Source organism: Delphinus delphis, chromosome 12, assembly GCF_949987515.2.
Source record: "Delphinus delphis chromosome 12, mDelDel1.2, whole genome shotgun sequence".
Taxonomy (NCBI): domain Eukaryota; kingdom Metazoa; phylum Chordata; class Mammalia; order Artiodactyla; family Delphinidae; genus Delphinus; species Delphinus delphis.
In genome coordinates, this window is record NC_082694.2 from 89,775,637 (window position 1) to 89,798,973 (window position 23,337).

At 42.6% G+C, this 23,337-nt stretch overlaps 1 protein-coding gene across 3 annotated transcripts; it reads left to right on the forward strand.

Moving 5' to 3' along the window:
- Positions 1–15,401: 15,401 nt before the first annotated feature.
- FAM110C (family with sequence similarity 110 member C) lies at positions 15,402–23,122 on the forward strand. 3 transcript variants are annotated; one of them, XR_009521491.1, is made up of 3 exons: positions 15,402–16,518; positions 18,686–19,161; positions 20,380–23,122. XR_009521491.1 is itself a non-coding variant. In XM_060027180.1 (2 exons), the coding sequence occupies exon 1, from the start codon at positions 15,524–15,526 to the stop codon at positions 16,487–16,489; it is 966 nt and encodes a 321-aa protein (XP_059883163.1). In that variant the 5' UTR covers positions 15,402–15,523; the 3' UTR covers positions 16,490–16,518; positions 20,163–23,122. The 3 variants fall into 3 exon arrangements, 2 of the variants coding, with proteins under 2 accessions (XP_059883163.1, XP_059883162.1); XM_060027180.1 differs by lacking the exon at positions 18,686–19,161 and having other exon boundaries at positions 20,163–23,122; XM_060027179.1 differs by lacking the exon at positions 18,686–19,161.
- Positions 23,123–23,337: the final 215 nt, after the last annotated feature.

The window sequence follows — 23,337 nt, forward strand, 5'->3', positions numbered from 1 at the left end:
CACCTGCCCCTCAGAACAAGTTCAGGTAATGTGTGAACTGCCAGTCGATTACGTGAAATCATATTTAGTGAAGATTAACATCTGCACAAAGCCTCCACGTCTTTATAGAGAGAATTATAAACACGTGACTACAAGTTGACCCCAATGTTTTTTTCCACTCAGGTTAAACTGTCACTATTTGAAGTATTAAACTCAAGATTAAGCAACACTAGGCTCTTGTTAGGAAAGAACAATTGTGTCACTTTATCATCTTGACTGGCCTCCCATAATATTCCTGAGGAGTCTTTGTGTGTTTGCTTCAGTGCCCGTCAGGTAGCTGTGGGATAATGTTTCAGCTCTGGAACTTCTGAGGGCCTCGGGCAGGCGCGTGGATCTCGTCTCTCCATGGCTGGGTTGAGGCAGGCTTCCCCTCTGCCCTCCCCTCTCAGCCCACATGCCCCCTGAGCCTTCACGTCCACAGGACCCGGAGTTTTCTGCTCCAGGACCTATGACTCAGCTGCCTCTTTTGTACTAGGAAGTCTCTGTTCCCTGTTTCTTGTTTTCTGATGAACTTCAAAGCGACCTTAGAGTGATTGTAAGAAAGAGGATGGAACACTAGTGAGAGTTCAAAAAAGGGGACCAAAGTGATTCAAACTGAATAGTACGAGAAAACTTAAAAGGAAGTTATTGAAAGGAAAGTTTTCTCCTTATTATATAAACAGGATATTGATCCTTTTCTTTCAAAACGTGTGTGAATGTCAGCAAGAGGAAATAGGCTTAACTTAAAGCAGAGATATTTTAGCAGTCTAGAGAAAGGACGTTCATCTTTCCATAACTGACGTGGGTTCCAGAGATGTCTGGTTCTGTGGGAGGCAGCACGTAGAAAGCACAGCTCCTGACGTATAGGAAGAATTTAACAAGTGCGTTATCTCGTCAGGTTTTTCAGCATTAGAAGGGCTTTTATACTGAATTATCTTGCTCTTTGTGAACAAGGCCCACGTGCCAGAGTTTTGCAGAACACTGACTGATGCTTTACGAGACATGTGTGCAGAAGCACAAACGTTGCTCTCCAGTAGGTCTGAAAGTTACATGGCAGCCAAACTTAAATTGATTTCTTTAGTGTAGAAGATGTTTAAAATGTTATTGGACAATCTTAGGCATACAAAGGATAATTTAAGAGGCAATTTCCCAAGCTTACCTCATGACTAAACCTGTTTCCCTGGGCATTCCTATAAACATCTCCTTCAAGAGTTCTGAAGACCACTTGGGAAAACACTTTTCTTCCTGGAGTCGGGAGCTTAAATAAAAAGTCCCTTTTTAAATATGACTTTAATTTAGGACCCAAGAAAATTAGACTAATTTAATTTATTTAGGGCCCCACTATTGTGTCACTCTCCTAACCAGAGACATTTGGTGAGCCCTGTCTCCTAGCATTTCAAACCTCACCCCTGCCTGGCCTTCAAGGCCCCCTCCAAACTTGCCCTGCCACATTTAGCCATCATCATTCCCCACAACCTGTCCAGGGCCTCCTCCTACTGGGTCGGATTTACCATACAAGAAACACTGACCTCTGCGACTAGCAAAGCATGCATCCAGCAAATTTTAGAGCAGATCAGATGGAAGTCAACAGGAAAAAAATTGCATATAGTGACTGCATAGTGAGAAAATGCCTTAGTAAAATCCAAGAACTCTCTGTAACTAGTAGTGAACCCTAGACGGGAGCAGGTGTGCAGCAGAGACTGCACAGAGCAACGACCACAACACACACAGGAGGATTCTCTGTGTCCAGAAGAAACAGCTTCCGAAGCAGAGCAGTGTCCCCAGCTGCCCTGAAAGGCCGGTTATGGAGCACAGCATGGAGAAGGATACTGCCGCCAGCCTCCACTTGGTGTAATTCTGCACATGCAAGCCTTGTAGCCAACCTGCCTGTATCCCTCCCACTGCAGACTGCTTTCAGGTATTCTCAACAAAACCTATATTCTTCCTCATAAATCCCCAAGCTAAAGAACTACTCACGGGATGTTATATGTAACAACTGGACTGCATGCGACTCTGACTTCTATAGTAAAAGTGTCTTGTCAGAAATGACTAGAGCGAGGTCAGCTGTCCTTTGTTACAGAATCGTCTCAACTAGGTTTTCTTCTGTCTGGTTATCTGTCCTGTCCTGCCCCCATCACAAGGGGTTCACAGAATGCTGGCTGAAAGCACAGGAATCCAATCCTCTGGATAAGCTAATACCGCTATAAAGTTGATGACCACTTTCCATTTGGATTTTCAAAATATTGGAATAGTTTATAGATCCCTTGTATTACGTCTGAGGATCTCAAGTGTCCTGGGCGTCTGGGTTAGAAGTCCCTCTTCTAGTGGGTGTCTTGTTAACAAGCAGGCCCGAGGCAGCACTCGGCCCTCCTGCACACCCCCGTTTAGCTGTTGCTGTTGGTTCATATGGCTTCTTCCTGCTTTTCCCCGGCTCCCTGCCTCCTTCCCCAGGTTATAGCCACAGAAGAGGTAAAGTTTATTTAACTTAAAGACCTACGTAAGAAAACGATTGATTGTTGAAAGGGTTTTGTCATTCTTGACAAGTCTTTACAAGAGGCATGCGTCACATAGAGCTTAGCAAATAACAGCTCTATGTGAGTCAGAGTCAGATCAGAGAGCGGAGTCTGGAGTTTTGTTTTGTATTAAGTAGCTGTTTTAAGGGAGCCTTTCTGCGAATCTTTGGTGGGGACGTTTGTTACCCTGAGATCTAGAAAAGTATAGGCAGCATCATTCTTCAGACCTACCTATGCTTTCTTCACAGGTCATAACGGTAGAGCTGAACAGGCCTGACATATCACCTAGGTCAACCTCCTCATTTTAAAAATGGGAAATCGAGCCCAGTAGAAGTTAATTAATCTACATAAAGACACAATTGGTTTGAACCGGCAGCATAACTAGAGTGACTATACACACTAAGATTTTTGGTTAAGTAAAGGGGCAGTATTAATAATTATGTCAGAATAATAGGTATAAATTAGGACTGTTCCAGACAAACAAAGATCCATGGTCCCCCAACTGTAATCAGATCTTCTGCAACTTATAGTCAGCCTACCGTAACACCGATTAGTACAAACAGTAAGAAAACTTTTGTGCAATGGTTTTATTGAAAATAAAAGTGGTTTTTGATGGAGAAAATAATTTATCTTTTGTTTCACAAACTCTATTCGAAAAAATTATTCTAATGTCTATGCGATGAACTATAGTAAATCCTGAATCCACCTTCATTGGCATTGCCGTAATATTATAACTCTGCATTATTATAACAAGAACACAACAAAGCACTGAAGTAATAATGTCATTTTTCAAATTCCTCAGATTGAATAAAAGAAGGCAAAGAACCCATTCATCAAAGATTTATATTTTAATAACTTTGAAAGTTAATTTAGCTTTCATATTAGATTCAGAGATTGGCCATTATCTATATGTAGAAACATGCGTCAAGGTTTATAAACGAAAATATGGCTACTGTAATTAAACTTCTGATTATGGAGTGAAAATAAAACATGAAAATATATTGTTATAATAAAAATCTGAGTGATGCATTTTAATGACTTATTTAAAGAAGTAACTGAAAAGCAGAGATGTCAATAATTGACCAAGAAAATACAGATACAAATCAACTGACAAACTTCTATTGGTTACTTAATGAATGCAGATAACTCTGCTAGTTAGGGATTCAGTTATGGAAAAATAAAGGTTCTGGGCTTGAGGAACCTACATAATGTTGATTAGAAAACATATTGCATATAGTTTTAAAAACAGTACACCTGACAGCACCAGGCAGACTCTGAGCCCTGTGAGTAGGGCTGCTGGATAATTTCAGAGGGAGAGCAAGGACAGACAAAGAGCAGAAAGGATGGAGCTGGGCTGCAGGGGTGTGTGGCTGGAAGCAGAGATCACTAAGCAGGTTTGGTTGAGCTGCAGGGAAACACCCAACATCAGCAGGGGCCCCAAGTATCAGCTTGCAGGGCTTAGGCTGAACCAGGCAGTGGTTTGGAACCCGTGTATTCGTGCCCTGTAAGTTTAAGCATACTAGGTACCATGGGCAGTATTGATTCATTTTTTTGTTTTGTTTCATTTCTGTGTTACATTTAGAATGAGAAAAAATAAACTTTAAAAATAATAAAGAGATATGGAAATAACTTCAGTCTCTCCTACTGGGTAGATATTAAACCATCTCCCCCAAATAAGTGTCATCTTTTTCTTATAATCTTTGTGAAATATTTAAAGAAGCACCATGTCAAAACTTCCCTAATTTGATCAGCTTCTTGCATTGATGGCTTTTTGACTATGGGAAGGTATTTTTGGTAATTTTTACTTGACATTCTGTCTGTTGGAATGAAAGCCGGTAGTTTTAACGTAACTTTATGCACTCATCTGAGGATATTTAATTTTAAAGCCATAGTCTGGCCATGGGTAGGCAGGAGAGAGAGCTCATCTGCATAGCATCATTCATGACTTGGTTTCTAGTGTCTACTCATTACTTCTCCTAAAGAGCATTCAACAAGGCAGTTAACGTGTCCCACGGTAGAGAATGTTTACCTTCCTGGCTTGGGGACAGCTTTACGATAACAGTTACACTCCAGCACATTTCTGTAGACACTTGAACTGCCCATTGCACCACCAATATCAAATTCAATTCAAAGGGGAAAAAAGTTAGTAAATGATGCATGGACATCTTATACTCAAGGTTTATTCTTCTTAAATAATAGAGAAAGAAAGAAAGAAAAAGAAAGACGACAACAAAACCTCCTGGAAATTTGATAAGTTTCACCTGTTAAAGAACTTCCTAAGACTCTTGCCAGAGTTATTGTAACCAAATTGAGATGTGAACATCGGATACCATCTGTGATTTTGTCTGTGTGTTTGCTGTAACAAACTAGTCAGGTTTCAACAGTTGGGGTTCATCTAAGTTTTGAAGGTTTTGTGGTGGCATTTTTTTGCTTAACTGACTTGATTACTGTGTTTAGAAAACAATAGGATTCAATCTTATGCTTCAAAATGTGGTTTAGTCTTAATTTAGTTAAATGTATTTATCTAGAGTATATCAGGTATTTCTAATCTTAAAGAGAAACCAGAACCCAGTATCTTTTTTTATTTTTAAATATTCTACTTCGAACTTCTTCTGTGGAGTCTGTTAACACTACCCTCAACAGGAAGGAGGGTAGAGAGTATGCTGAGGCTGGGGAGAGGTTGCTTTATGGTTTGTCTTCTTCTGCTTGAATTCTTACTTTATTCCACTATTTTCTCTCTGGAGTAATAGTCCCCGTCCAGGCTTGGCTTTTGTTACTCTCACCTCCCCAGGTGCTTTAGCCAGCCACCTCCTCTCATGTTATGCTTGTTTGTAGATATGTTTATTTGTTTTCTTAGTCACTGTCATAATTAAAGAAAGTGAATCTCCACTCAACCTTTTTTGTTAACTGCGTTGTTTTTATTTATTTATTTTTGCTTTGTTTTTGTTTCGTTTTAACATTTTATATTATATTGGAGTATAGTCGATTAACAATGTTGTGATAGTTTCAGGTGCACAGCAAAGAAAATCAGCCCTTCTCCCTCAAACTCCCCTCCCATCCAGGCTGCCGCATATCACTGAGCAGAGCTCCCCGTGCTCTACAGCAGGTCCTAGTTGGTTACCCACTTTAAATATAGCCGTGGGGACATGTCAGTCCCAAACTCCCTAACTGTCCCTTCCCCTCACCATGCCCCCAGCCACTTCCTTTTTACACGCACCTTCGGTGGTTCTTTGCCTCGTGTTTACGGTATGTTCACCTCTCACCATCCAAAGCAGCATCTTTCTCTTGGCCATCTTTTCAGGTTATTATCATTCTATTTTTCCCCACCACCAGATGTCCCCCTTTGAAAATGACAGTCAACTGTCTCAGGTTGAAGCCTTTGTCTCAGTTCCCTGTAGCAGGGAACTTTCACCCCAATCTCCTCATGCTGAAATTCTATTTGTAACATCCAACTCATCTACCACTACCTCACAGTTACCATAATAGTTACACTCCGACACGTTTTTAGACACTCGAACTGTCGCATCATCATCAATATCAACCGCCACTGAGGAAAAGAGAAAACTAGTAGATGATACATCAGCACTTTATACCAAAGGCTTATTCTGAGAGCAAGAAGCAGTGAGAAAGAGTGAGATTTACATACTTTTATGCTTGTTTTAAATATGTTTTTCTAAAAACAAACATTGCAGCTATAGTTGAAGCCCCTGTCCCATTCTTCCCCTCCTCAGAGGAAACTTCCGTGGTAAATTTGGTAGACATTCATTCCACATTTTTATATTATTTTTATAGTTATATATGCAGAATAGCATATTCTATTCTTTTTATTTAGATATCAAAATGTACATAACATTCTGTAATTTACTTTCTACTCAAATAAGAGATTCATACAAAAAAATGAATACAATCCTTAACTTTAAATATTTATTTTAATGCAAAATAAATTATTTGTAAGTCTATGGTTTATAACCAAAATACTCTTCTTAAGACGAGGGTTAGGGTGTCTGTGATAAAAGCCTTGCTCACACACGTGCCCACTTAGCCCCTAATGTCGGCAGGAAAACAATTCCAGCTCTCTTTTTGCTCACTCAGCTTGGATTTTCGGCCCCCTTGTTTACCCAGGATCCCGCCTAGGTTCCTGGAGGCTACCTCAGCACAGGGCGGATGTGTGGCAGGTGGATTTCTGGTTGTCATCTGTCTGTACTCATCTACTGAACTGTGCTTTGCTCCCTCTGACCTCTGGTCGTCCATCCATGTCGCTCTTTGCTGAGTCCTGTTCACCACCGGTAGGGGTCCAGGTCCAGCTCTGAGACGCTGCACTAGGATGCATGTCCCCTGACAAGAGATGGTCTCCAGGGATGACCTCTGCTTTCAGAGCCCAAGCCTATCATGACATTTGTCTCATCCTTGCCAATTTCCAGAGCTCAGCTGCGGGGAGAAAGGCAGCATCATAACACCCGCCGTTATCAATATCTACTCACTTCTAATTTCCTTTCTGATATTCTTACAATCTGGGTCCAGGAGATTTTGATCTCGTCTGGAGGTAGAAAGGAGCCAGGAAAGTTTACCCTTACAATATCGTGTGCTGCCCTGAATCAACTTTATTGTCTTTGAACTGAGTTTATTTCATTTCCTCCCCATTCACCCCTTTATCCAGGGCTGATCCCCAAATGCCAGGAAATATCTTCTTGAATCTTCCTTTCTTTTGTCATCCACCTTCTTCTGAAGCACAGAGCAGAGAATGACCTAGATGCTCCTAAATAGGAAAAGGAAATACTGGAAAAGCCTTTAATATTTTCAAATATTATCATGTCATATGTAGTTCAATGCAATGCATTTCCAATAAAAAAAAACAGAGCAATATTGTTACAATGAGAGGATAGGCATATTATAAAAGAATATGTTTCTAAAGTCCCTTTATAAATAAACTTAAGGGAACTTCAAATATACCTTCTTACAGAAAAAACAGTATAAACAGTTGATATCATGGATAATCCACCACAACCACTATTTAGCCCATAAGTAGATGAAACTGTGTCAATTTCAGCTGTGTCAGAAACAAATAGAACTATCTTATTAATAGTGTGGTGCTGGTTGAATGGTGTAAGCTACTGTACTAGTAATAGCACTGGAACTATTAATTATTTTTTATAAACTTTATTTATTTATTGGCTACAGCGTGTCTTCCTTGCAGCACACAGGCTTTCTCTAGTTGAGGCGACCGGGCACTACTCTTCGTTGTGGTGCACAGTCTTCTCGTTGTGGTGGCTTCTCTTGCTGCGGAGCACGGGCTCTAGGCGTGCAGGCTTCAGTAGTTGTGGTACATGGGCTCAGTAGCTGTGGCTCGTGGGCTCTAGAGTGCAGGCTCAGTAATTGTGGTGCACGGGCTTAGTTACTCCATGGCATGTGGGATCTTCCCAGAACAGGGCGCGAACCCGTGTCCCCTGCATTGGCAAGCGGATTCTTAACCACTGCGCCGTCAGGGAAACCCTGGAACTATTATTAAATAGTATGATTTCGAGTAATGTGTCTATGGGGGGAATGTCTCACTACAGCAGGGTGGTTATGCTTTTCCTATTCTCTTAATTTATTCTCAGGATAGAATTAGCTAATAAATTTTAAATTAGGTGTTGATAAGTCAGGGAGCCCTTATAACTAAACACAACACAGAACAAAACGCATAATAAATAAATTTTCATTTTTCCCGATTGTGCATATATTGAAACAAGCTTAATTAGAAGATGGTGAGTTGGCATAGGAACACTGGTAAACATTTGGAAAGTCACTTATGGGCATCTTTAACTTTCCCTTACTTCTCTACTAATCACATGTTTAAAAGATTTATTTAGTCATTCAAAAATTATTAAGTAATTTGAGTCAACCTATCACAAAATTCTGCTGTGTTCTACAATAAAATCTTCTGTTTGAAGAACCCTCTCTATTTTCCAAAGCGCTTTCTATGTATACTACTTAATTTTATTTTTATAATGACCCTGTAAGAGATAAAAGGCAGGTATTATTATTCCATTTTACTGATGAGGAAACTGAGACTCAAAAAAAATTAAATGATGTGAACACATTCATTCAGTTATTTATGGAAATACCTAGAATTAGGACTTCAGTTTTATAATTTTAACTATAATGTTCTCTCTTTTGAACCATATCTATTAAATACATAACCCATATTATACACACATTCACACATTGATGAGTGTGTACCTATATTAGGAAGGCAGAAGGATCCCTTAATTTTTATCTGAACCATCTTGCATTACAAGGCATTAACCTTATCAGTACTTTCCACGTGCATTTATAAAACACTTTATTTATATATTTTCCTTTTAGTTAACTTCAAATTAAAGACTATCCCCCAGAGGAATTTTAATAGTTTACCATCAATAGGTGATAAATATTGCAAAAAACAGCTAGGAATCAAAATACTTTGTATCATAATCATTTTGCAGGGTTTTAAGTGACTGATAAATTCAAAGATAGATTCTCCATGTTTATTGGTTCATAAATCGAGAGAGAAAGACATATTGCCAAATTTATTCCAATAATAAATAAATTTTAAAAATATACAAACCTTCTATTACAACATTTATTAAAATAGTCCAGCACTATTTTAATCAAACACATGTTTATGACCATCATGTGAATAAATGTTGTAGCCAGAGTCTGTCGCCGGAAAGGTGAATGAGCACATTGGTGAAGTGTATTGCTGCTTACAAATCGGATCCAAAGATAACTAAATGACATGCTTCTGAGTAATTGTGGTTATTTGTACATAAATGTGTTTATAACTCATGTATTATTTTAAAATCAACAGTTATTCCTCTCAGAAAACAAACTCAGAAAACACTTTGATCATTAAGGCAGAAAAGCTAACATTAAATCAACTTGAAAAGAGATACTTACATTGAAGTATGGCTTATGCTTTTTTTTATTATTATTATCATTGTTTGTTGCTGTATCTTTGGTAGCTGGAACAGTGTTCTGCATACAGTAAGTGCCAGTAAATATTTATTATGTTCTAGAATGTACTCAGAAGCTGAAGTACCGGAGTAACTGACACACCTATTTATTTATTCACTTATTTATATTACTATTTTAATTTTTGAATTATTAAACATATTTTGAGACAAAAAAGATAGATTCACATGCTGCTATAAGAAAAAATACAGCGATATCCAGCGTGCCGTTCACCCATTTTTCCCCAACGGTGATATTTGCAAAACTGTAATAAAATATCACAACCAGTATATTGACATTCATACAGTGAAGATACATTTCTATCATGTCTCACGTTGTCCTCTTATAGTTAGACCCACTTCTCTCCTACTTCTTCCCTAAGCCCTGGGACCACTAATTTGTTCTTCATTTCTATAACTTTGTCATTGTGATAAAGCTATACAAATAAAACCACACAGTATGTAAACTTTGGGGATGGGCTTTTCTTCAACATAATTCACTGTAGATTCATCCGAATTGGGTGTATCAGTTCCTTCCTTTCTATTGCTGAGTGATGTTCCATAGTATGATTGTACCACAGTTCTTGCTTTTTTCCACTTTTTTATTGTGGTAAAATATTTATTGTTATGTGTATAACATGACAATCACCATCTTGACCATTTCAAGTGTTCAGTTCAGTGGTTTTAAATGCATTCACTTTGTTGTGCAACCATCACCACCATCCATCTCCGTAACTCTTTCCATCTCGTAAAACTGAAACCCTACCATTAAACAGTAACTCCCTAGAGTCCTCTCCCCTAGCCCATGGCAACCACCATTACACTTTCTGTCTCTATAATTTTGACTACTCTAGGTACCTCACATAAGTGGAGTCACACTATAGTTGTCTTTTTGTGACCGGCTTATTTCACTTGGCATAATGTCCTCAAGCTTCATACACGTTGCAGTCTACTGCAAAATTTTCTTCATTTTTAAGGCTGAATGATATTCTCTTGCATGTATATACCTTTTTGCATATCCATTCATCTGTTGATGGACACTTGGGTTGCTTCAACATTTTAGCTATTGTGAATAATGCTACTATGGACATGGTGTACAAATACTCTTCCAGATCTTGCTTTCAATTCTTTTGGATATATAACCAGAAGTGGAATTGTTGGAACATACAGTAATTCTATTTTTAAGTTTTTGATGAAGGCCATGCTCTTTCCCACAGCAGTTTCATCATTCTACATTCCCACCAAGAGAGCATAAGAGTCCCAATTTCTCCAGATCTTTAACTGCACTTGTTTTCTGGACTTCCTTCCTTCCTTCTTTCCTTCCTTCCTTGTAGCCATCCTAATGGGTGTGAGGTGGTATTTCTTTGCACTTTTGATTTACATTTTCCTAATGATTACTGATGTTGAACATTTCTTCATGTGCTTATTGGCCATTTGTATAATCATTTTTTGGAGAAATGTCTGAATCCTTTGTCCACCTTTGAATTGGGTTTTTGTTTTTGTGTTGTTGAGCTTTGGGAGTTCTCTATATATTCTGACTATTAATCCTGTATCAGATACATGATTAGCAAATATTTTCTCCCATTCTATGGGTTGCCATTTTACTCTGTGGATAAGTGTCTTTGATGCACACATTTTAAAACATTTTCATGAAGTGAAATCTATTTTTGTTGTTGTTGTTACCTGTGCCTTTGGTGTCATATCCAAGAAAACATTGCCAAGTCCAATGTCATAAAGTTTTGTCCTATGTCTTCTTCTAAGATTTGTATTGTGTTAAGGCTTATGTTTAGGTTCTTGATCCAATTTGAGTTAATTTTTGTATATGGAGTTCGGTAAAAGTCCAACTTCATCCTTTTGCATGTGGATATCCAGTTTTCCCAGCATCATTTGTTGCAAAGACTGTCCCTTCCCTATTGACTGGTCTTGGCACCCTTGTAAAAATTCACTTGACCATATATGTGGGGCTTATTTTCAGACTCTCTGTTCTATTCCACTGGTCTTTATACCTGTCTTTATGCCAAGGCCACACTCTTTTGATTTAGCTTGGTAGCAAGTTATTCAATCAGGAGTGTAAGTCCTCCAGTTTTGCTCCTCTTTTTCAAGTTTGCTTTTGCTATTTGGGGTCCCTTGAGATTTTATATGAATTTTGGGGCAGTTTTTTCTATTTCTGCAGAAGTGTCATGGGGTTTTTCATAGGGATCGCATTCAATCTGTAGGTCGTTTTGGGTCGTGTTGGCTTTTGAACAAGATTCAGTCTTGCAAACCATTAACACGGGATGTATTTCAATTTATTTTTGTCTTCTTTTATTTCTTTCAGTAGCGTTTTGTACTTTTCATACAAGTCTTTTACCTCCTTGTTTAAGTTAATTCCTAAGTATTTTACTCGTTTTTTGGGGATACTATAGTGAATGCAATTGTTTTGTAAGTTTCTTTTTAGATTGATCATTGTTAGCGTATAGAAATGCCGTTGATTTTTCTGTGTTGACCTGTATCCTCTTACTTTGCTGAATTTTTTTCATTGTAACAGTTTTTTTTTCCCCACAATCTTCAGAGTTTACTACATATAAGATCATATCATCTGCAAACAGAGGAAAATTTACCTCTTTCTTTCCAATTTGTATGGCTTTTGTGTCTTTTTCTTGCCAAATTACTCTGGCTTGAACTTTCAGTGCTACATTGAATAGAAGTGGTGAAAGCACACATCCTTGCCTTGTTTCTAATCTTGGAGAAAAAGCTTTCAGTCTCTCACCACTGAGCATAATGTTCACTCTAGTTTTTTCACATATGACTTTTATTATGTTGAAGTCATTTCCCTCTATTCCTAGTTTGTTGAGTGTTTTTATCATGAAAGGATGCCGCATTTTGTCAAGTGCCTTTTCTGCATCAATTGAGATGACCATGTGTTTTTTTTTCTCTTCGTTCTGTTGATATGGCATATTACATTGATTGATTTTCATATGTTGAACCACCCTTGCATTCCAGGAATAAATCCCACTTGGTTATGGTGGATAATCCTTTCAATATGCTGGTGAATTATGCTTGCTAGTATTTTGTTAAGCATTTTTGCAACGTTGTTGATAAGAGATAAGGATCTGTAGATCTCTTGTGTTGTCTCTGTCTGGCTTTGCTATCAGGGTAATGCAGGCCTTATAGAATGAGTTAGGAAGTGTTCCCTCCTCTTCACTTTTTGGGAAAAGGTTAAGACAGATTGGTATTAGTTCTTCTTTAAAATTTGGTCAGTGAATAATCAGGTTCAGGGCTTTTCTTTGATGGGAGACATTTGTTTACTGATTCAATCTCCTACTAGTTATAGGTCTATTTGGATTTTCTGTTTCTCCATGATTTAGTCTTGGGAGGTTTTATGTTTCTAGAAAGTTATTCAAGACTGCCACCGTATTTGTCCTATTTTTAAAATTTCACATACATCATGATAATTTCCCATTCCATAACATATCCTGTGGAAGCATGACTGTAAATGGTTGCATAATACTCCATCCCACAAGTATGTCATACATTATCTAACCTTCTTCCTGTTGTTGAATGTAGGTTGATTTCAACTGTTTGTCTGCAACGAATATCCTCATTCTGTGCACACATCTCTTCTTAGTTCCTTAGTATATATTCCTTGGAGTAGAGCTCCTGGATCATTGGGTCTGTAAGCATTATTTCCTGCTCTGACCTAATCTTTTGAGATGATGCCGAAGAGGAAATTAGGCTCAAATCTAAGCTACCAGTTGAGCAATGAGAACAATTTATTTAGAAAATTTTCTTGTCAGTATCTTATTACTCCAGTCTATTTATCCAGTTAGTTATCTGCTTAATAGAAAATTATGGATATAAATATAATTAGCTTTAATAGCAATAAATCTTAAATACAACATTATAGTAGTTTTTATTCTTATGTTCAGTACTCATATGTGAATTCACGAACATTATTTAAAATGTGATAACAACTAGTCATAAACATCATAATCAAAACATTTATTTATTGAAAATTTGATCTGTACCAGACATAGTGCTAAGCCCTTTATATGCATAATCTCATTAACAAATGCCCTAACAGGTGGATGTAAGGAGCTCTAGTTTACAGAGGAGCAACCAGAGTCACTGAGAAGTCCAACCTGACAGCCTCTCCAGAAGCTAGAACCGAGACCTAAGCCTAGGTCTTTCTTTAACATTCATTTAGTGCTCACTACAAAGCAATGAATGTTCTAAGCTATAAAAATGAGGATTTTTACAAATGACAAAACAAAGACCCTGAGAGGTTTGTTATCTGTCCAATGGAACATAGCTAATAAATGGTGGACCCAGGCTCAGACGAATTCTGGATATCGTCCGCTTAGGAGTTCTCCCTCCCTGATCTGCTGCAATTGCACATGAAGTGCAAAGGAGGAAAAGGAGCCACGTTGGGCTAAGCAATTAAGAAGATTTTTTTTTCTCTGACTGACAATAGACCAGGCCGCCTGAGCAGAGAAAAGGCTGGACTTTGGGCTCCCACCTGGTCCCCCTCCACCAGTAGTACCCTATTGTGGGAAACAGTGTGTCCAACCCAGGAGCTGGCACCGGCTCCATCTCTCTCTCTCACCCTCAGGACCACAGTCATCTTTTCGCATCAGTGTGGCATTTTCTGGTCACACTAACTGGGTAGTCCGATTCTCAGGAGACCTGGTTTCTTGTGCTCCTGTCACTGACGACAGGATTTGACCTCACGGAAACTCAAGGTGCAAAGACGCATTTGGCACCTGCTGCGATGCTGAGCGGTTGGTGGTCAGTAGGCGCCAGTTTGCCAAACCTGTTGGAAATCATTCAGCTGCTGCTCCTGCTGACTCACCACAAGCCCCCTCTCGGTGCCCACTGGCATTTCTGGAAACGTAATCAGACCCAGACCTAAGGCACCTTCCTGCCTGCGGCCCACGGGCTGCTGTGTTGCCCCGCACCAGGCGCACTCAGCCACAACTTTGAAAGGTCAGCCTATCTCGGAGTCGCGGCCTTAACGTGAGATAACGTGGACATTTCACTCGTCTGGCAGATATTTTTAGTCCTTTGTCCAACTTTTGAAAGAATGGAATTTTGGAAATGTTTCGCCTTAGACGTTTAGCATTCCTAGGCTGATTCACTACCCCGGTGAGCCCGTGGTTTCCCCGCTGCCCTGATTACGGTAAAAATAGCAGTCATTCTGGGAATTTGTTCAGGTTTTTTTCCAAATCCACCGAGCCTCGTCTCCGACACCACTGCTCTCCGGCGAGTCCCGGCACCAGGTGCTCCGGTCCGGTTAGGCCCCCCGTAGGCGCCCGGCGGAGTATGGACGCAGTCCAGGTCCCTACCCGGTTCCTGGGTTCTTACTACCCAACACATAGACGGACCTGACCTGCGACGCGTTTCCTTTCCTTGTTTATAGACTTTTCTTTCTGACAGTTAAGAGTAGTGCTCAGGTAGAGATTTAGGAAATTAAAGAGTCAGAAGTTTCCAAACACGCTGAGGTCACTTTAAGAATTCAAAGGACACGAGACACCTGCCGGGGTGGTGGGGGGGCCGTGAGCCGCTCTGCCCTCCCCCAGTCCGGAAATGCCAGCGTCCAACGGGGACCCGAGGCACTCCCAGGCTGGGAGGAGGCGGTGGATACCTGGATCTGAACCAACTCGATCCCTCCCCGTTCCTCTGCCCTGTGGCGCTGACTGGCCCTTCCAGCTCCGGAGCGCCGGGCTCCGCGCGCAGCCCCCTGGGGGCAGGTCCGCCCGCAGTCCTCCAGGCTACTGGCTGCCCGGAGCCAGTGTGGGCGGGGGCGGGAACCGGGAACCGGGCGCGCGGTGAGGGGCGGGGGCGGGAACAGGCGGGGAGGAGCCGGCGGGGCGGGGACCCAGGCAACTAGCCAATCCGCGCGGACTCGGGTTCGCCCAGGCTCCCGACTAGCCGGCGGGAACTGGGGAGCCGCTCCCCACCACTCGCGGACTTCGGAATTGGCTGGCGGCCTGACGGGCGCCGCGGCCGCAGCGCGTTTCCGCAGTTTGTCGAGCCCCGAGGATGCGCGCCCTGCCAGCCCTGGACGCGCCCCCGAGCGAGCGCCTCCTGTCCCGGGACTCCGGGGCCCCCCGGGCCCAGGACCCGGCGGGGCCGACGCGCAGGAGCGCGGTGGAAAGGCTGGCAGCCGACCGCTCCAAGTACGTGCGGGGCCCGCCGGGAGCCGGCCCAGGCCCGGCTTGCGAGGGCAGCGGCCCCGGGGCGAGCGAAGGGCAGGCGGGCGACCCTCGGCCCCCGGCGCGCGTCCCCGGTGCGGTGGCGCGCAGGGCCATAGCGCGGAAGCCGCTGAGGCCGGACTCGCTGGTTATCTACCGACAGAAATGCGAGTTCGTCCGAGGGTCGGGAGCCGACAGCCCCAGGGGAGGCCTGGTGAAGAAGCTCTTCCCGGGGCCGGGCAAGGACAAGACGCCGGGGTCCCCCGGCACGTCCCGGGTGGGAGAGGAGGGCGGGGCCGGGGCCCAGGAGGCCGCCCCGACCGAACCCGGCGCCGTCGTGGCTCCCGCGGTGCCAGGGCCCTCCGCGCCCCCGGCTCCCGCCCCGCCGGTCAGGGCGCCCTCCAGAGTTCCGGCTGCGCCCCGGGGTCCGGAGCTGCTCGGGGCGAGGCACCGGGGGCTGCAGCGTTCGCAGTCCGACCTCAGCTCGCGCTACTCCGCGTCCTTGGCCGAATTTGACACCTTCTTCCAGTACTGCGGCCTGGAGCCCGAGGTGGTGGAGGCGATCGGGCGGGAGAACTTCTCCGCCGGGTCGGACGTCGTCGCCCTCAAGGTCCGCAGCGTGAGCGTCGCCACCTCCGACAGCGGCTTCTCCCGGCACAGCGGCGGCGACGAGGGGCTGCAGGAAGAAGAGCTCACGGAGCAGGTGCCCAGCACCACCTCGGTGGTCGAGAGGAACGCCCGCATCATCAAGTGGCTGTACACCTGTAAGAAGGCCAAGGAGACCCCCGGCCAGGGGCTGCAGGGCCCGGCGTGACCGCTGCGCCCCGGGAGACCCGGACCGAGGTTTGCGTCCAGAGAGGCCGGGAGGGGTGTGTGTGCGGCGTGCCTGTGAGGGCTTGGGGAGTGACCGAGCCGGGTAGATCCAGCCTTCTCAAGTAGCGAGGGACCCTAGCGATAGCGACGCAGAGGCTCCTGCGTCAGAGTGGCCGCTGCTGAAGAGCAGAAGGGCCGCCAGGCCAGGTCGCCGCAGGGCCTGCACCAGTTCTTTTGAGTGTGCGATTTCTGGCTGCCTGGAGAGGTAACACCATCCCAGTTGGTCTATTATTGTGAAAAGTGGAGAAACTGGGATTATAAATGCTCAGTTAGGAAGTGGTTTTACACCTCAGCAGTTATCCTGATTTGAACGTAGCCTGAGAGCCCCAGTTCCTGTGGGCATCCAGAGCTTTGATGTGAGTTGACCGGTCAGCCTGTGGCCCTGGGGTGGGGCTGCCATCTCCCCTCCAGCAGAAAGGAAGGCTCTGCACTTCCTGGAGGCCTTTACCCAAGTGGGAGGGAGGAGAACTTCTCTACAGGATCTTGTCAGCAGTTTGACATTCATTTAGCTGCAGAGATCTTTATTTGGCTAAAGTTTGTTCAAATTGTTCTGAGACCTTCCTGCGGAGAGCCGCTGCAGCGTAGTTCACAGGAAGGAGCTTCGGTTTGTTGAACTGGAGCTGGACGAGATCGGAACTAGCATCTTAGAGTGCTGCTTGGCAGTGATTCTGTATTTTATTTGCCTCTGACGATAATTTGGGAGGTAAATTTCTTCGCCTTGGGCGTCAGTAGCTCAGGGTTGATCGCAAGAAGTTCTTTTTCCCTGAGGAGCTAAGGAGTGCTTATCCTCACTGTCAGCTCTATGGAGAGAGCACTTCCGGGGCTGCTGAAGAGAGAAGGGAAGGTACCTTTTCAGGGCTCTCTTTGGGAGCCAAGATTTTAAACATTGCAACATCTTGTTTTCTCTGACCCTGCACTGACAACCTGCTACAGGTGTTTGTGAAATTCACGTGGTGGAAGTATTTTTTCTGCCGTTGAGATGACTGATTGAACACACAGTATCAGTCTTCAGCGTGGTGGGGAGTCTGCCACAGACATGATGCACACAGCTCACCTGTGTCTGAGGCCTGGAAAAAGCCTGACTTCCCCTAGTGGCCATGGTCTTGGTACGGTTGTGACAATTCGCAAAAACAGAGGAGTTCATTGTTTCTCTTGAACTCAGAGGGGTCATGACTTAAGTGCTCCCTTGTAGTTCATTGAGGATTATTGCATTTCCACTAGCCTGAATCCCCAAGGAATGTATATAGGCAGTCAGAATTTAAACTAAAAGCACACATTAACTTGTACTTTTCACCGGTTGTGCTGGGAACTGAGACGAGTGAATGCTGGCCAGGGTTAGGGTTGGCCATGAACACCCTGATGTGGAGGAAGGAAGCTGCAGAGGCCAGCATGTCCCAGAGGGATGTTGTGTAGGCTGGAGCCCTCAGTGGGGAGTGGGGAGTGCTTCTGGTAGCAACCACTCCCGCACTTCTAGCTTCGTTGTCCATAAAACGAAGGTAGATAGCAGATGCTTTCCAGCCTCTACGCTTTATGATTCCACAGAGTCAGTAATCTGTATGTCTGTGTTGCACGATTGAAACCCAGAAAAGGAAAACAAAAAAACTGTCGTCTATTGTAGTATGTAAAAAGTAAACTTTCAAATAAGCTCCTTCCAAGTGGCCAGAGTGCACTGTACTTTATGCAAAGAGTGTAGGTGAAATTGGTGGTGCAAATAGTGCTGAAGTAACACAGTGGTGCGCAAACACACCAAAATAAAACCTGACACCAAAAAAATAAAAGCACTGTCCTCTGATCCATCAAGACCCAGCCCCACCTCACCCAGTGCTCACCCACAGTGCTCACCGACAGTGCTCACCCACAGCGCTCACCCAGTGCTCCAGTGTGAAAGCTGAGAGGGAGTTGAGGATTCAGTCCATGAAGTAACTTTCCAAATAACCTTTCCTTTTAGGTCTGAGTCTGTGTAAGATTTAAGAAGGTTGGTTAGCCTGTAAGAACTTTCACTTTTATGACAGAGAAGTAGTTGAGGCAAGAGGGAAAGTGACACAGGTTTAGGAAACTGGCCAGGTGAGCCTCTGCAGAAGAACAGAGGTTCACTCACTCACCCTCTCCCTCCCTCTACATAACTCTGTTTGTTCAGGTGGGGGTCGGATGTCACCTGTATCCTGAGCTGTTTCATATTACTGCTCAGAGAAGGGAGATGGAATTGACACGGAACCTGCCCAATTTTCTGTATGTCATTGGCAATCACCAGCACTGTAAAGATTTTCTCTACAAATTCACTCTCCTAGACCCAAAACAGCTCAGGTTATTTGAACTTCCACCCAGGACACCTAAGGGCTGGCTGCTCGGAGAACTGTGAGGAAGAAATGCATGTCCTTTCTCCAGCTCCACTGGGACTGGGACGATGTCTGCCCATGATCACGGCCCCTCAACTTGCCATTCGCAGACACGAAGCCCCCTCTGAAGAAGAGCCAGGAGGGCGCTTAGACCCTTCGCCTTCATTGGTGAGGTCTTCTGGCAGCTTGAACAAAATGCAGCTGACCTTCTCCCACAGGATTACTTGGCCGAGATTAATTCCATAACTTCTGGAAGCTGTGGAAGCAAGACTACAAGGTGTAATTTTTCTCTAGTTTATCAGGACATTTGTGTTGGAGTCCATACGGATTCATTTTAAGATTTCATGAAAATTCAGAAAATTTGAGATGAACAAATATATGCTTTCTAAGTGAAAAAAGAAAACATTTTATATGGAGGGTGTTGTCCCCTTGCTAGATAGAGATATTATAAAGTAAAATAAAAATATCCCATCCAGAATTAAATAAAAGGTTCACAAATTTATTACCCCATGGAGTAAAAATATTTGCTTTCCAAAACTGAGGATATCAGAGCTGGAGAATGACTTGTAGAATCTGCATGCAGTCCCGCTGGGATCCATTAGTGATAGATAGTTACATGTGGATAATTTTGGTATTCTGTTTCCCAGTGTATAATTCCTGAAAACTGCTCTTCTGTCTACTGGTGTTCAGTCATCTTCCTGTCATTCAATTCATTAAAATGATAGGCCTGCCAAAATTTCGGTTTTTGGTTTTCTATCTTTTGCACAAATAAATGTTACCGATCTTAAAATTGTTAGAACGGTAACTTGCCCTTTGAATTAATTAGGGCTAAACATTGTTCGGTTTTAAGGCAAAAATCTCAGACATCGCCAGCTCTCTTCACATTTCTCTTTGATAGATGTGGGGCAACTGAAAGCTAGGGGGTAGAACTGTCTCACCATCTGCAAAGATGCCGTGGGGAGATAGTGCAAACAAACTGGGACACCCCTGAATTTCTGCTTCTTTCTTTTTTGACTAGCTGGGAAGCTCTGTAGTCACCAACTAAGAGTACATTTTAGGTAAGCTAGTGGCTTGAGCTGTAATAAGGCTACCTACTCTGTCTTCAGGCCAGCCCCTGGGCCTTTTAGAGAGATTTGTGTTTGAAAGCAAAGAATCTGTTTGCCTCTAAAAATTTATTTGTACTGCTTCCTTTGTGTTCTGTTTTGTTGTCCGGCTCTGTGCTAGTGGGCGCTGGCCTTACCCATCAACATTCAAAGAAATTTTTCTTTACTTCCCCAGAAAAAGGCCTGCGGGGAGATGGATGCAGAGAAACCAGATGATAGCTGCTTTTGCCACTGATTTCTTTTCAAAATTTAAAATGTGCAAAGGAGATGCTTAAAATGCAGAAAATATCACAAAACCAAAAACTGCAGGGACCTGACTTCGTAGTTCAATGCTTGGCTTTATAACTTTTGCCTAGAATGGTGTTGATTGACAGCTTTTTCCTTATCCTCAGGAAGCAAGCCTTCCCGACAGTGGGGACTCCTTGGAGTACGTCTGGTTGATTGGGACCCCAGGGCCATCCTCATGCCAGGTTTTGTCCAGTGTACCCAGGTGTCCATATGATTGCTGTTTTCCCAGGAATAAAGCACACCATTGAAGAAGCCTAAGCAATTTCAGAAGGTTGGAAGTGCTATGGAGAAGATGGGAACATAGAACTTGGAAATTAGCTGAGTTATAACTGTTATGACACAGCTGTAGCTCTGGAAGATATTTTCTTGTGTTAGGTGGACCTATCCTTGCTTCCAGAGAGCAGCAGAAGAGGGAAAAACTGCTTGGAGATATTTTCAAGGGCATCTTTTTGAGTGGCTTGCTGACAAAGAGGTACAATTATACATTTTGATGATATCTAAATTAATTTTAAAAAGAAAAAAGGCAAAGAGCATGAAAAGCAAACGCGAATGCCACGGTATTTACTTCTTCAATCATATTGGATGGATTGGCACCATTTAAATCAAAGTTCTGTGATCTTAAGAAGTTATATTCTACACAAATACTATGGCTAACAAAGAGCAAACACATGCTCACACTTGCATACTCACACGTAGACCTCAATTTCTAAGCACCACTGCACCGTAAACTACAGTGAATTCCCAAACTGTGCAACGGATCATCTTATGAAATGAATCAGAAAGCACTTTTAAAACCACTTGAGAGCTGCAAGGTCATTCTGTGAACATCACTCCTGTTGGGTTGTAGACATGCAGAGGTACCAGTAAAAGATAAAGAGCTGAAATACTGCTCGGAAACCTTTTCTTGTACCTGGACAGTTCCTTGAGAGTTGGCAGAAGAATATTGGAGCTTCCTTCCTTCAGATCAACAGCAGTGGTCCTCTTCTGCAGCACCGTTTAGAATATGGGCCTCCATGGTTCTCTTGCTCCCAGCTTCCAAAAGGATAAAAAGCCTCGGTTTAGACAGAACATGGACTCATGACAAGTGATGTGCCCTGCTCTCTGGTCTAATTCACACACCCACCTATCAGGCAATCATTCCAAACTTGGCAACACTTCACCGTTCTCTGAAAAGGGTGTGTTTGAGACAAGGGTTAGCCTCTGGGTGTCCATAAGGAGTTACTGTGACCCTAAATCTGAACCAGCTCATGGCACTCAGAGTAAATAGATTTCAGATTCAGAAACTTCTGGGAGGAATTTTGTATCGATGATGACAACCCAAAGAAAACTTGTCACCTGGTCAAAGCTTACAATGTTTTGTCAGAATATATCCCTTCAAGAATAAAATTATTAGAAGAATCGGGAGGGAAGAGAAATAGCTTTCTCAGTGGTAAAATATTTTATAAACCAATTTTGATATATTCATGTATTTGTTTAATATTGTATTCTATTTTTGTAACTGTTTTACTGTGAATATGTCCTTGAATTACTTAAATATTTATTTTTACATAGTTATTGGTCTTCAAATAGTTTTCCTACACTTCGTATGGTTTTAGTTTTTATCAGGATAATTTTAAATCATTCTCTCCTTGATTATCTTTTTGTGTGTTGTTTAATTGAATTTCCAGATTTGACTGTAAGCAGAGTGCTCACTGCTCTAGAAAGTGCTCTGTACTCGAGGGATTTGTTTTCAAGTAAAACACAGATGCGCATTTGGGGAGGCTCTGTTGGCTGGTGGATGTACCTCTGTCAATGTAGTCTCTAGAAAGACAAAGATTCCCTGCTCTAAGAAATGTTTCCCTGTTGTTTTTTTAAAAATGCTGCTGTTCTGCTGTTCACTGGATTACACTTAGTTTAAAGATAATGTCAAAGATGAGAGGAGTTTTCTTTAAAGGACCTTTTCATATATGCAGTTCCCTTGTTTACAGGTTCCATTAATTTTATATGTGAATGCTTTAAGTAAAATTGTTATGTGCCTTTCTATTGTCAGAATAGGATGAACCGAAACCTAGCTCAGATTTATCTGAGATCAAAATGGTGCGGACTCTACCATCCGTGTAATAGATGAAAAAGAGAAAAACAAATTGGTTACCATTTAAAAGCACCAAGATCTTTGAGAAGCATTTGCACTTCAGTGGAGGCGACTCCTGGAAGGAGCTGTCAGGAACAGGGTATCCCCAGACCCCAGCAGGATGGGTTAAGCTCCCTCTTGTCCGTTCAGATTCATGCCTAAGCTCCGGGCCTGAGTGTGTGGTTGGAGGCCAGAGGTCCTTTCCTCACTGAATTACCCCGATTTGCTGAGTGACTTTGAGAAAATCAAACTGTGTAGCTCAATCTGAATGAAAAAGCTTGTAATTGCTTTTCACTATTGCGGCAAAATAGTTTCTTTTGTTCACAAAAGAATAGCTTCTCAGATAATATGATTAAGCACGATGGAGAGAAAAAATTATTGATACAGCATGGAAAATATCTTGGTAGTATCTATTTCATTAATACATGGGTACAGATCAGCAATGCCTCAGAGTGAAAGGTATTTATGTAACTGGAAAGCTTCCTCACTATATACTGATGCATATAGTTTCTAAACTGCTGGTCACTGACACTGGAGTACAAAGAAGGATTTATCAAACGTTGCCCTTTTCAGTGGGTTAAAGGTGCAGTGCTGTAGTTGGTGATTCCGTAAGATATCAGGCCCAGACAATTGTTATGGCTGTTTCTGAATAGAGTTCATGTTTTCTGCACGCTACTTGCGACATGAGTGCAATATTGTATATTCTGTATCAAGGAAATAAAGTATTTTTTATCATTTTTAGTATTACTTTATGAATTTGTACAATGTGAAAAAACTGAAGCAAGAGTCTGCTTATTATAATTACTCAAATCTTTGGCTTTCTCCCTTTTTTCCTAATATCATCTCAGCAGATTATCAGTAGAAATGAGGAGCGCATTCTAAAATCTGGCCCAGGAGAGCCATGTGGTGTCCGAAGTCTCCAGTTCTCCCTGGAGACGGAATGCAATGAAAA

Excerpts from the sequence above, each read along its gene's own strand:
- FAM110C (XM_060027180.1), top strand. The coding sequence starts at position 15,524 with ATGCGCGCCCTGCCAGCCCTGGACGCGCCCCCGAGCGAGCGCCTCCTG.